This window comes from Cariama cristata, unplaced genomic scaffold, assembly GCF_000690535.1.
Source record: "Cariama cristata isolate BGI_N322 unplaced genomic scaffold, ASM69053v1 scaffold11890, whole genome shotgun sequence".
Taxonomy (NCBI): Eukaryota; Metazoa; Chordata; class Aves; order Cariamiformes; family Cariamidae; genus Cariama; species Cariama cristata.
Genome location: NW_009594092.1, coordinates 3625 through 18077, shown reverse-complemented (window position 1 = coordinate 18077; position 14453 = coordinate 3625). Strand labels below are relative to the sequence as shown.

Below are 14453 nucleotides of genomic sequence, written 5' to 3'. Positions count from 1 at the left end.
CCTAGCAGAACCATCTCTAAACAACTGCTAAATGAGTGAAAGAGAACCAGAGACAGTCTACTGAAAACAGCCTTTGGTTTCAACACAGAGCATGGATTCATTTGAGAATGCAAGAATTTGGAGAAGGAAAATCTTTGTCAACAAAGGCCTCTCTCTGGAGGACAAAAGAAACCAGAAGAGTTTTTCTGGAGCAGTCCTACAGCAAGGTCAGCAAGAGTACAGCAACTCTTACGAGAAACACTGTGCACAGGAGGCACATTTAATAAGTTTTTACTGTTATGCCAAGCTACTCTGCAAATAAGATTGCTCCAGAATCAAACTATTCACTTATTTTCTTCCTCTGCTGTGTTACAAATGAGTTGTATAGACTTATCTTTCGCCTTAGGCACATCATGGTTCAGGACATGAAAGTCCTCACGCTTCCCCGGATGACCGCTCTGCAGATAGGACACAATCGCAAATTGAGGGCACATTCCCCACAAGCTACCAGGTGGCCACAAGGAACAAACACAACAGACACATCTCTGTCCATGCACACTTTGCACATCCTTTCCTCTTGCAGGTGTCGGAGCTGTTCTTCTGTGCTCATCTGAGACTCATCTTTACCAAAAAAGGAAAAAAAAAAAAGGCCCAAACTGTTAGTATTATAACAGCTCCAGAGTGCCAGTCCTGTCATCTTAGGAAGTCACACTCAAACTTGCTCATCATTTTGTTCAGACTGTGAAGATGACAAAAGTACTTCTCGGGCAAATTTAAACTGAAAAGCTACAGCTATTTTAGACTCTGGCTTTTCTACACAAGATGCAGCATATCTACACATGCCATATTGAGCAGGGACAGAGATCAACGTCTCTTTACTGTAAAATGTAAATTACCCTGATAAACTGAATTTTTTATATAACAGTCAGCTTCATGGCGGAACTCTCAATTCCTGAATAAGGGTCTCTATGTTCAGTTACCATTCAAGAGAGCATACATTCCCCTTTAGGATTAAAAAGAAGAACTAATACAATGACCACCAATACCATTACTATAAAAATAATTCCAATTATGCCTAGGCTCAATTTCACCACCACTGTCAGCCCAGTGCACCTGATTCCTTTAGTTGCACAGATTGCATTTCTTCTCTTGAACTTGATGTTTCGGTTTCTCTCTGAACAGCATCTGTATAACCAGGAAAGAAGATGGCATTAAATGCTACCCCTTTCCTCCCTCTTCAGACAGTGCTGTTTAAAAAGATGAAATAAGCTGGATTTTAGTAGCCTTAGGTTAAACACCTCTTTATTCTGCTGTTTAACTTCACACACACAGCCTGGTAAAGCTGATGCTCTCTGTGGTGCTTCAGTTGCTATGTACATTAACCTCCCTACCAAGACATGTCCACATCACATTGTCTCCTCAGCAAAGCCGGTTTATCTATCAGACAGCAGGAGCCATCAGCTGCTTATTCCTGCTCCTGTGATAGTATTTAATCAGACTTCTCGTTCTGTGGAGATTTTTGTTTTGGCTTAGCTAAAGAAATGGCAGACCGTGATATGGAGATAGGAGCTTTGGAAAGCAGGCTTGCTACCAGAGAAAGCCTGTGTGAAACTGTTTCTTCGAATAAACTTCACTCGTCAAACAGACTCCACAAAACAGATGACACAAGACAGACATAGATAAGTAAGGAGACTATATATTATCCAAACAAGAAATATGGCTATTTCTGATCAAGTCATTGATTCCATTTTAAATAGGCTTGGAGTACTCATCCATCCTAGAAGCCTTGCTTCAGACAACAGCCTCTGTCTGAATTTGTGCACAAGCCTCTACATCGTGGAGTTGTCTGCTACTGCAGGTCTAAGGGCAGCAGAAAAACAAACAAAAAAATCAAGGCTATCTACACCATAGCCTGTTGGAAGCAGATATAGTTACTGATACCCCAGTAATCACAGCTCCTTCAGGTTTCTTTAAAGCAGAACCTCATTCTTTAGCCTCTCAAAGAAAGGCAGGCTTGGGTACATTACTACTCTTAATTCCAGCCTAGGAAGAGAGAAGGCAGACCCACAAGACACTCACAGCAGTGCTCAAGATGATGAATAAGAGGTTGAACACCCACCAAGAATGTGGGTGGGTGAGCCAGGCGTACCTCCTCTTTCCTCTGCCCTGCTGCTCTCTTCCCAGTCTGGCTGAAGCAGATCAGAAATCAGTTCAGACTCAGAAAGGTAGAAAGTCCCAGTCAGCACGTATTTATTCTCTACCAGGTTAGTCACCCCGGTGGGGTCAAAGCCCATCTGCAGGACATTCTGCACTATGGTAAACTGATCCAGAGAAGGAAGAGCCTGCAATTCCCAATTTCTCAGAGGATCTGTAAAGCAGCAAGCAGATACTTTACCAAAAAAGGTGGAACTTTGGGCAAAAGAGTATGCCACTCCCCAAAGCTGTTTATATATAAAATGACATTAACATAGTCTAGAACATTCCTCAAGCTACCTATATAGCTTGATCAACATCCAGATTTACTGTTCTTACTTCCAATCATAATTCACAAGAGTCACCAAAAGCAACTTCATAAAAAGCTAAGAGACTAATTTTGGATAGTTATTCTATTGTATCAGTGAACCAAGTCTCCCATGTTTGGCCCCAGACCAGAATCCTTATCTTTGTTTTCACATCCCAGAACAGAAGTCTTGAAATTGCTTTCATGAAGATGAATCCCAATTGAAGTCTCTCCTACCTCATAATCTAGCTCAACCATTCATCAGTAAATTTCCCACAGAAGTGGGAAATTCAGCTGGCAGACCATTCAAAGGCTTAAAGTCTTCCTTAAGCTCATCCTATCACATAGGCTTTTCAAGAGAAAAAGAAAAAGCAGTTGTCCACAGTTATGGGAGCCAAGTTTCACCTACTTAAATTTCCAGGAGCAACTGATCAATGGGAATAATCCCCAGAATTAACATTTTCATGAACAACTAGACCCTCTAGCTGTTCTTTGGTCTCCTATCAAACATGTTTTAAAGTGTCAGTGTGAAAGACTCTACAGACAGACAACAACATAAGACCACGCATAAGTCAAAAGAATGTTAGACAAGCATCCAAAAGTCACATGATTATCCAAACTAGCTAAATGTTTCTGGTCTTGGACTAAGAGGTCTCACAAGAGTAAGCAATTTTGCTTCTTGTGCTATAGACCATTTCCTAAAAATAAAATGAAACAGCTTCTAGAACATCAAAACATCTCTCAAACACCATGTCTACAGAGTGCAGAGTAGCTGGGGTGGGGCAGAAGAAGTAGTACTACACCACTTTCAATGGAAGACAAGACACCACGTAATTATAGCACTGACCTTGGGAAGAAGAGGAATCTTGTTCAGTCTCATCCCAGGATTCTCTCTGAAAATGTCAGAAGACAGTCATAAAATGAGAAGCATGTGTTCAAAACTGCCCCACCTACCAAACCTCCATCCACTATACACAAAATACTCATGACTCACTGGAGATAGCAGAGTGCTAGAAAAGGACTCCTGAACACTGCCAACAAATTCTCTCCCCCTTGACCGCAATAAAAACTCACACCTAGAAGCAGAAAGAATTAAATACATTAGTACAGAATTTCTCAAGTGAAAGTAGCACTAGTAGTTTGAATTTTAGAAGCAAAGGGTTATGAGCAAACTGCTACATTCATTAAAGATGGAGTATCATGGGGGTTTTCCCCCTCCTCCTTGCATGAAGGGCGACAGTAAGAGGCTCACAATCCCTGCCCTTAATTCAGTCTTCATGTTTGGCCCAAGATGAGCTCAGTTGCAATGTCCTTCGGAACAGACCACAGAAAATGTGATAATAGACCAGTCACAGAAAAATACAGTAACTACTACAGAAAAACAAAGTTTACACTATCTTTCTTTTTGTACCTCAGAGTAGTAGAAACCAAAGCTGTTCTCTGACAGAGAAAGTGATTTTAATTGAACTTTTAGATGGTAAACTCTGGGTCAAATTGGAAAAATCTCAGGTCTGAACTGTGCCATTCTACCTAAGCTTGAACATTTGATTTTGCTTTTAAAGTGAGAGCATCTAAGTATTTAGGCTCTGTCACTTGTATTTGTACAGTTCTTTTTAAAAAAAACTAGTTACAGCTTAGACAACCATCATCCAGTAGGTTGCATCCTTGACACAGAACACTCCAGTTCTGTCCAGAACACAGTCAGCCTTTGGAATAGATGAGGCAATGCCTGAGAAGAAGCCTAAAGGGACTGAAGCTGACTGTCCCGGAGTCAGCAAACCATGGCGCCTTCCTGTGCAACTTTGACCTTGAGGATTCAGAACCTTTCTCTTGATTTCAGGGATTTCCAGAAGGTTACAGACTATTGCAACAGTTTATGCAGTTAAACGTGATTGAAGATACCTGACTAGCTTTTCACTTGTTCTAGCTAGGCAGAAAAATCTAGAACAAAGCTATTAAAAGCACCCAGAAGCAGTGCTTATTACCAGTACACCGACGACTCATTTATCTCTCAACTGGGGATACTTCTATATTATGAAAGAAGAAATCAGTGCAGAATGCGTGGCATATCTTTCGGTCTTACTACGAGGGATATGTGTTAACCAAGACTGACTTACCCTGGATACCATTTGGCATGTTCCCTCCAAGGATCATCTCCGAACGACCAGTTCCTCACACCTCCATCACAGTAAAAACACCTCACTACATCACCTTGTCCTGAAAAAGACATCAAGAGATTATTTGATGTCTGAGACACTGTATGCTCTACTAGCCCCAGATGAGACCCTGGGGAGAGATTCAGCACAAAACACAGGCTACCAGCCAGAACAGATAACCACATGACAATTTACCAATGCTGTGCAAGTTGTATAGGGGCAGGAAATCTGATGAGAGTTTGAACGCCCAGAGCTTTAGCTGGCTGAGATGATTCCAGAACTGGGTCACAAGCTAACAGGCAGCATGCATGTGAGCACCATAGCTCCCACGTACACACATACCTATCCAATCCCCTCTTGTCTGCATTTAGACTAGAGCTGTAATTAATTATACCTATAAACATACTTTATTTCCTAACCACAGTCTACCATAACCAGCAGCAGGCACAGTCAGACGATGTACACACCTTCCACCTCATAAGAATGCGCCACAACATGGTTCCAGGCTACTCATCCTGCTACTGTGCTTCTCTTTACAGAAGCCACAGGGGAAAAAAAAAATTAACGCCAAACACAGTTAAGAACTGCCTACAAATGCCCTGCCCTAAAGGCAACAAAACCACGTCAGTAAAGGCTGTCAGTGAGGTTGGGTCACAGACATGATCTTCCAAACAATCCCGTGTTAGAACACCCTTTGGCTTAACCCAAGTGCTCAATTCCAGAGTTTTCTTGCCCAAGTGACGGCAGGGGAATGTCATGTCAGACTGCTGCTGCCTCACGAGTTCCCAGAGTAAGTCTATGTGCTGGGCTCTCCAGCAGCTGCTCCGCAAGTGAGCAATCCAGTCCAACACAAGACATGCAGGTTTTTAGCTGCGGACACTGCTGTACAGTTTATTCTGCGTTCCTGGCCATGCTGGCCTTTTGTGTGTGCCTTAAATTAATAAAAATAGAAGAGCAGCAGATAAGCTAATATGCCTATAATGCTCTTCCATTTCAGCATGCATTTAGGCCCTGCTACTGTGCTCCAAGTAGACAGGTACAGATTCTTAGTATTAACTGGATTTATAGCAAGATCCAGGCCATGCAGTTTGAGTGAAAAACTTGCGGAAGTAGAAAGACATGCTAGCAAACGATCCAGTCACTTCCTCTAACTCAAGCTAAAAGAACAGAAGGTCAGTTATTTAGAGACTTCCCTGTGTGCATGTCATTTACCAAATTTTTCTAGCTATCACAACATTTAAGCTGTTTCTTCCCATCTTTACCAACAAATTGTACTTAAATAAGTGGAGAAAGAGGTGTTCAGGTGAAAGAAAGGTGTTCAGTGGAGAAAGAGGTGGAGAAGTGAGGTGTTCAGGTTGTGCAGGTTTGTTTCTGCTGAGGGACCTTTAGTTGACAGACCCTGCCTCTTACTTCCTTCCATGCCTTAGTTTGATGTGCAAATACAAAGTGAATAGATTGCTTCATATAGAAGTCACACTTGTAACACACAGAAATATCACTACATTATTAGCTTTCAAAAAAACCCAGAAGAATCCCCCCCAATATTTAATTACAGTCAAGCATTAACACACTGTAAATATTTCCTCTGGTCAATCCAAGGAGGAGTACTTCTTCAAATCTAGTATCGAACCAGCAAAGCCCTCTCAAGGGGAAACAATGATGTTATATTGATATTCACATGCATATAACAACAAATACTGCCTATTTTCCTAAAAAGAAAAAAAAGCATCTCTTATTTCTGTGCTACAAGTCCAGGGTCCTTAAGCAAAAAGCCACAGCAACAGCCAAAGGGGCTGACTACCGACAGGTTTCACTCAGATTTGTTTTTTTGAGAAGAGAAGGCTTCAGTGCAAGACGGAGCTTACGCAAAACACGACATGCCAAGTAAGTGCCTCAAGTCCTTTTAGAAGTGCAAGTAATAAATAGGCTCAATGGACCTTAAAACACACACTTTTCTGCCAGTAAAACATCTGTTTAAAGTGTGTCACTTTTTCCACTCCTGCTGGTAAGGGAATTGGCTTACTAGCAGACCCCTCAGTACCCAAACAGGAGTTAACATCGAAGGGAATTCTGCACAAGCAGCAAGTGAAACAGCAGAGGCTGAAGGAAGGATGTGGTTTCTAACTAGAGTAGACACACTTGCAGGGATTCATACAAGCAATAAAACATAGCGACACCTTCAAAAGTTAACATGAATAAGAGTTAAAAACATTTCCCCAGAGTACCTACCTGTGTAAAAGAATCCTGCTCTAGCCAGTTGCTCAGGACGCATGTCAGTATATTGCGGCCAGTTCTGAAACGTAGATAGTCTCATCTCCTCTGTTACCATCTCTGGGTACTCTGGTTCGTTGGGCAGGGCTGTCTCCTCACTTTCTATCCCCTGCAAAAGGCTGAGGAACTGCCCATCCACAGTGTCAAAGATTTCCTGAAGAGGAAGCATCTCTTGGTTCCCAACATCCTCACCACAAATGAATTTACAGGAAGGGAAGAACTTCAGGTGCTCTGCTATCGGGCAATCACCAGGTCTCCAGTCCTTCAGGACACCACCACAGCAGAAACACTGTACTTCATCTCTCGGACCCACAAAGAAAAAGCCAGCCTTGACCAAGTCTCGGGCAGATACAGGTGAGGTGCCCGGCCACTGCTGAAAAGTCCTCAGCCTTCTTGCTTCATTCCTCATGCGGGATTCAAACAGCTGGCAGCGAGCAGCCCTGAGCTCAGTCTCCTCTGCTGGTGTCACGTCCCCCATGTTCTTGTTCTGAAAGAGAGGGTGAGATAACCCAGAGCAGTCAGCTGGATTCCTGGCGTCAGGCAGCACTCACCCTGCGTTATTTGTTCCTCATCCCCATGCATATTCCGGAAAGCTCCTGGTCTTGACAAAGCTGAGCTTGTTTCAGAATTGCAGCCCAATCAGAGATCTGGTGCTTCTGTACTTTGCTGTTGAACTTTTGCTGAGTCCTCACTAGTGTCTGAAGGGAAGAGACCAGCACTTTCTGAGCCCCTCTGCCAATTTCCAGGAGAGATGCTGGTGGGAACAGATAGCGGAGTGGGAGGGCAAAACCTGTGCTGCCTCCTTAGCTGAGCCAGGGCAGCTTTCGGCATCCACTCTGTGTGATAAATCCCCAGTCATTTTGCTCAGCCTTTAACTTAACATTAAAAAGGCTCTGCTTCCACCCCGTCTCCCCCTCAAAAAAACCCAACAGATTTAAGAAAGCATGCCATAACAAAGCAGAGAACAACCACACCCAAACAAGTAGTGTCTCATAACATTCAGTTTACAGCCAAACACTACGCAGAATATCAGTAGATTTTTCATAACCTTACCATGCTAATTAAACAGTGAATATATAGAAATATCTCCATAAAAGAGAACTTCTTCAGGACACAGTCTAAAATAATTAGGTCTCCTTTCTATAAGAGGGTGTCCTTACATCAAAGATAAGACATTTTCTGCCTGTGCTAGTTCTGTGCAAGAGGAAGAGTGAAATTAAAGAAGCTACCAAGTGCTTAATTATCCAAGCCCTCATCCTACTTAAGGTAATAGCCCTTCCCTGCACGAGTAAGCTAAATTGCAACTCAGCTACTGCTTCTAATACTTTCTGTACCGCTCGCAAACACAGTTTCAAAAGGTCATACAGTTACACAACTGAGAATCGGGATGAATTTAACTGCGAAAGAACTCCTTTGGAGTGAAGTCACTACACATGCGACTTAGTGGTAACTGCAATCAAATCTTTTTTTAAGTAAGTGCCCTGAAAATCCCTTCACCACCAAACTCAATAGGTCAGTTCATCCCAAGGAAGTGCTAACTATTTACTGGTTATCAGAGCTAAGCATTATAAGCACACAGACCCAAAACATCACACAGGCAAATATTAAATTAGGAAAACAATGTATATACACACATACATTTGAAAAGACATGGTGTTTCAAAGCTGGTACACCACATTACTAAGGTAATAGATAACTATCGCAGTACATCTTTTTGAAGGAGTACACTGTAAAAAACAATCAAGTGGAGACCACCTGTATAGCAGCTACTCTGCAGGAAACACATTCGCAGAGACAGTTCAAAGGCACTCAGGCCAGGGGCATCTCTGAAGCACTACTCCTCTTAGTTAAGTGCTGCAGTACATTCAGGGGGAAAAAAAAAAAAAAAAAAAAACAAACACACAACTTACAGGGCATTTTAGTTGCAAGACCTGTAGCCAGAGTTAACAAATCCATCCTTCATAGGTATTACATGTTTACTGAGATTTCAGAAGCAAAAGCAAGCTTGCTCAACCCCATGCCTCTGACAGTAAGAGGTAGCAAGGAAGAGAAACTTCATCAGCAACTACAATTTTCTGCTATAATCATAATCACAGAAGTCAGAGGGGAAAAAATAATCACAGAAACTTGTAAGAAAAGGCAGCTCTAAAAGTTTGTTTAGAAACTCTGATTTAATACAATAAAGTAGTTAAGAACTATGTCACTACTATAAAGAAAAATCCATACAGAAAGAAAAAACTCATTAGCCACTGATACACAGCAGAACTTGCAAGCTAAGCAAACTTACGAGCATGCAATTTTTTAGCCCGCACGGCAAGTTTTGCTCTCAGAACACAGAGAGGCAACAGAGAGACTTGTTCATCAGGGACAGCTCCACAATATCAGTGTTGCTCTCATCTTGGGCCCTAACAAAACAAGAGCTATTATTCTTACACTATGACAAATATTGTTTTCCACCTAGAAGGTGAGTTATCTTAGCCTGCTTCCACATAGGAAGTACAGATCACAGCAAACTTCACAGCAAAACACAAAGAAAGAAGTTTTTCTACCCAAAAGCTTAACAGCTGAATCAAAATTTTTTAAAATAAAGAGATGCAACATAGGACAACAAATATATTTATCTTTTGTTTATGAAGAAACTCATTATGGTTTATCTGCATTAGAGATATTTATATGCTCTGCAGAAGATCTATTAACTTGGCTAACAAGGCTCTCCCAAACAAACTGGTATTTTAAATAGTTACAACTCCACTAAAAACCATTCTCCCACAATTCACTACTTACACCTGCATAGTAATGCACTTCCAAAGCAAGATCACAGCTAATATCAACAACTCCCTACAAGTAGCACACTAAAAACTGAAAAGAGAAAGAAAATTACCTGTAACATGCTAAAAAAACAACAAAACCCAAAACACTTCCAAGAACTAAGACTCTCCCAGCCCACAAGCTTCAAGCTACCCTCTCCTCTTCTAGGCAATGCAGAGGTCTTCCTCAAAGAAGCAGGAACCCTTCCAAGGCATAAGTGATCCCACCTGACAGAGGCCATTTCTAATGCCTCGTTTTCCCCAATTGGTTGGTTTTGTGCTGAAATTCTCTATCAACACAAATGTCACCAGGGAAAGGTACAAAGTTAAGTTTGAGTTACCCCCAGAGAGTAACTGTTTGGGCCCCTGAAAAATAATAACTAAGCCTTGTAATTTTGTTAAAACCTAGCATAGTGCTAGTCATAATATCTTGACTCCTATGACATGATTGCAGTCCTCCTGTTTTGTTATAGTACCTTTGCTCCTGCATCCATGATTTTTTTCTTTAATTTCTATTGATATAGTAACAGAGATGAACATAATCATGTTCTAAAAGAAGACTGTCCAGATGTAAGTGATGACATGTCAAATATGCTGGAGTATTTCATACAGGGGTGTGACAACACTTTCTTATGAAGAGGGTGAGAGCCCTCTAGGCTCTTCATTGTTATTATAGGCTGTGGCTCTATAATAATGGTGTTTCTGTGTCTTTTTCAACTTGCTCTCACACATGTGGTTTGCACCTTACAATTTTTAAGAAAATGCACTATAAAATTAACAGATAGATAGCAACAAGAATTTACTCAAGATAGCTGAAATAGATTGCATTGCCTTTACTTTGGGAATAAACACTCTTGCTACCATTGCATCTTCACAATTTGAAATCTTTCCATTCATTTGCCTTCCCGTGGTCACAATCCAGAATGAAGGATTTTAAGGCTAGTTTAAAGGGTGTAATTACTTGAAAATGCGTTTTCCTTTCCTACTTTTCTGCCTGAGAAGATGCATGCAGCTTATTCTAAACTATGTGCTTGCCAAAACACAAGTTCTTCATGTTAACGTAAGACCATGGGTGTTTTATGTTTGTAAGAAATGGTAAATTAGGATTTTGCTTTTAAGAAAACAGATCCAGGGTCCTTATCTTACAGGCAAGCGTATACAAACATTTTAATTAAAAAGAAGTGTTGAAACTCTTTTTTTTTTTAAATTAAGTACGTGTTTCTGAAAATCCCTGAGCAGCAGAGGGCAGTGCTTATATACGAAATTTACAGAATCTTGTAACAAGCGAATGCAGTTCTCTTTTTTTTTTTGTCCATAATGAATTTATATGTAATTGCACATTCTCTTCTGTTTGACAGATCCTGTTCTTTGTAAGTCTATATTGATTTTTGAAGAATGTATCCTAAAAATATAAGATACAGAGTTAACAAAATTCCTCTTACAGAGGCTGTTTGGGGACTCTGCTGATGGGTTGTAGTGAATCACCTGTTAATAGATAAGAATGATCGATAGTTCTGATCTAAGAAGCATTTTACAAGCAATGACCTCATCTTGTACTGCTTGTAACCACCTTGCTTCTCCAGTGTGATCTTGGGAGGTGCTGGGAACACGGTAAGCTCCTTGATTTGCCTTCTGCGCAGCCGTGCCTTGGCCTCACCAGCAATCTGCAGGCAGCTCTCAGGGATGCTTTAAATGCTTTAAAAAATCTGCCGACGGCACCGGGCAGCACTGATGCACCACAGCGTTGTGGTAAAGGTGTACTCAATTGCCGAGCCTGCGCAACTCCACTTTTCTACGGGAGGTGACTGTTAAAGAGGGAAAAACTGTATAAAAGCTCAGAGGAGCTGAAAGGCAGCTTCTAAGTTAATTTACAACATTTGACTGATTTTAGCAGTGATTATTAGGGGGTTTTTTGTTTACATAACATTCTTGCACCATGCAAGCTTCTAGACAGGTTTAGGGTTGGTTTTCTGTGAGGAAACACTCATGTGATTTTGGGGGAACACTTCACCAACAAAGGACAGCTTAGAAGGACTAGTGAGATGAATGTAGCAGAAGATGAAGTGATGCCGAGTCTGGTGCTGAGAGCAATTAAAAATAAGTCACCATGGATAAATGATGGGGTTTTATTTTAGCACACCAATATTTTGAAAGTGTTGTATGCAACTAATATGGATCTTTTTTAGCAATTCATATACATTTTTAGTTCCTTTTCAGAGAATTAAGATATCCTACTGAACTTCTGAATGCTTCTTAACATGAGGAGTGTAATGCACTGATGACAGACAAATGTGGGAACCAGTAAGCAGCAACCAGGAGTCCAGGAGGGGTCAGTGATAATGATCAATGGCACCATCATGCTGCCCCTGTATGAGAAATGTAGCAACTTCTACATTGCTGAGCTCATTCCAACTGGAAAGCAGTACTAGATAGTGATTTGAAACACCCTAAGAAGAAAGAAATGTAAACATAATTAATCAAAAATATGTTTGCTAATATCAGCCCGATTTGGAAGGAAAGCAATCAATAAATATGAGAGCCAGAGTATAGCTGGGGACAGCATGATAAAGAGCTCAAAAGGGCTGAAGTGACTGGAGTCCCTGGAAAAACACCAGCAGAGTTCAGCATCTCTAACCTTGTGGTTCTACACAGCTGCAAGGGGAAGAAGCTGTTCTGTGTGGTTTAGCTCAAGGAAAACTATTGTGCCTTCATCAATAAATTAAGAGTTAACAAAAAATTCCTGAGGAAGGAGGCTTTTATATCGGGGGGCTGGCGGGGGAAGGTACCAGTTGGCATTATCGAAGAAGCAAAGAGGCTGAGAACACAGTGGCCATAGCTTGCCACTGCAACTGATGTGTAAGAGGGCTAGATATCAAGGAAATTTATAGCATAATTCCTATTGCCACTTGCTCAGAATTACTGTTAACCACTAGGAACACAAAGATCCATTTTTTCAGAATAAAACGTTCAGACCTTGTGATACAACTGCTTTCCAGCCTGAAGCAGAGTAGACGAAATCATTAGACGTGTAGCCATAGCAGTAGGTGACTGCTTCTGTTTCTCCATTCAGGACCTTGCTTCTCCTCTTCTGTCTGCCTCTTCCTTGTCTGTTGTCCTTCATCTTCCTTCACACTGAATGGCCAGCTGGTCTCATCCTGCAGCAAAACACGTGCACCCTGCTGCTGTCCTAAGAGTTGCTGGCACTCTGTTTCCTGCAACAGGAAAATCTGTGCGGGTGCCTGCCGGCTCAGCTGCCTTCCAGTGCAGCACTGGGGGACCAAAGCCCATCGCTGTCTGTTGACACAAAACTCCACGACATCCATAAAACAAATCCATTGTGGACAGGCAGCGTGACCCAACCCAGTGAATAATGACAAGACACACTGACAAGTGACTGGTGACACCAGAGACAAACACAACGTCATCCCCTTAGGGCAAAGCTCAGAAGTCTCACTTTGCTTTTTCATCCAGCTCAAGGTTCTTTCTTTTACCAGGACAAGGACTGCTCTACATCTAAAGGGGTCTTCTCTGCCTATCAGCATTTTCCTCACTGCACTTTCCTCAGTGGATTTTTCAATAATAATGAAGAACAAATTTAACACATTAATAATAATAAATGATTTATTGCTCCAAACATTAATAATCATTAATTCAGGAAGCCTGAAAAATGTCACTAGAAAGTAAATATACATACTAAAAATATATACTGCCAGAACTAATGCACAGATGAATAAAAATACAAGTTTTGTGAAAAGATTTCCTAAGGATTCAAACCTTTCAATCTCATCCCCTAACTCTTTCTTCTGGCCTCCACTACCATAGCATTTGATTGCCTCAAAACTTTATGTATTGTAAGAGTTAGGAATAGCTAAATGTAGCTTGCAACATGATTCATGAAAATGCTTAAAATCAAATGCTATTAATATACCAGCCCACAGGAACAGAACACAGTACATATCAAAAGAAAAATCTGCAAAGCACAGCAGATAGTCAAAAATCAATAGAGGAACTGACCTTAAAATCCTACTGTGATTTGAAAGAAAAGCAAACTAACATGCTAGTTCCTTGGAATGAGGAAAATTAAAGTGTTTCTGCCACAAGCCATTACTATGTTTTATATTGTTTCATAACTTCATGATTTCAATGTCCAGCCCATTATAAAAAAATGTTTCTGCTATAGAAGACAGAAAGGGTTGAAAACTGTTCAATGCTTCTTTAAAAGGTAACTGTTTGTAGAAAACAGTTTCTTTTTTATTTTTCTAAATGGCTTTTGGAACTGAAAAACTTGAGAGTTTCTTTTTCAAGGATCATTTTTTCTCTTTATTTGGTTTTCTACTCCTTCTTGCCTCTGCCAGTGAACACAAAACATCACGGAGGAAAAAAAGAAAAAAAAGAACCCAAAACCCATCCATTATTTGTTATTTTTGGTTTCCCACAACATTATGAATACTAAAAAAAAGATTTTGTAAAAATTCATTGCCACCCCAAATTGAATGAACTATTTTCAGCTTTTGGCAGATCAATGTGATATCCAAAGAGCAAGCAGAGTACTTAAGTGGGCTGAGCAGCAGCACAGGGATTAGGAATAGGAATTACAGTTTCAGGAGAGAACTGTATGGCTAAGTACAATTCCCGCAGTGAGTATGGAAAACATGAATGCTATCCCCTTTCTTCCAGCCTCTCTGAGTAGCATCTGGCTGGTTTCCCCAAAGATCAGTTGTGCTTCTCCTTCCTCTCTGC

The 14453-nt window shown here is 40.9% G+C and overlaps 1 protein-coding gene across 1 annotated transcript; it reads right to left on the bottom strand.

The window, feature by feature from the left end:
* Positions 1-397: 397 nt before the first annotated feature.
* BIRC7 (baculoviral IAP repeat containing 7) lies at positions 398-7384 on the bottom strand. The gene is made up of 6 exons (XM_009696691.1): positions 6865-7384; positions 4597-4696; positions 3474-3555; positions 3327-3372; positions 1093-1164; positions 398-600 (listed from the first exon to the last, which is right to left on the bottom strand). Exons 1-6 carry the CDS (start codon positions 7382-7384, stop codon positions 398-400), a joined length of 1023 nt encoding a protein of 340 aa, XP_009694993.1.
* Between the last annotated feature and the right edge of the window lie 7069 nt (positions 7385-14453).

Bases quoted from the DNA above. Each gene is read 5' to 3' on its own strand.
- BIRC7 (XM_009696691.1), bottom strand. From the start codon at position 7,384: ATGGGGGACGTGACACCAGCAGAGGAGACTGAGCTCAGGGCTGCTCGC. The intron at 4,697-6,864 runs GTAGGTACTCTG...TGTCTTTTTCAG, and splicing joins AGCAGGATTCTTTTACACAG to GACAAGGTGATGTAGTGAGG. The intron at 601-1,092 runs GTGCACTGGGCT...TTTTTGGTAAAG, and splicing joins TGTGCAACTAAAGGAATCAG to ATGAGTCTCAGATGAGCACA.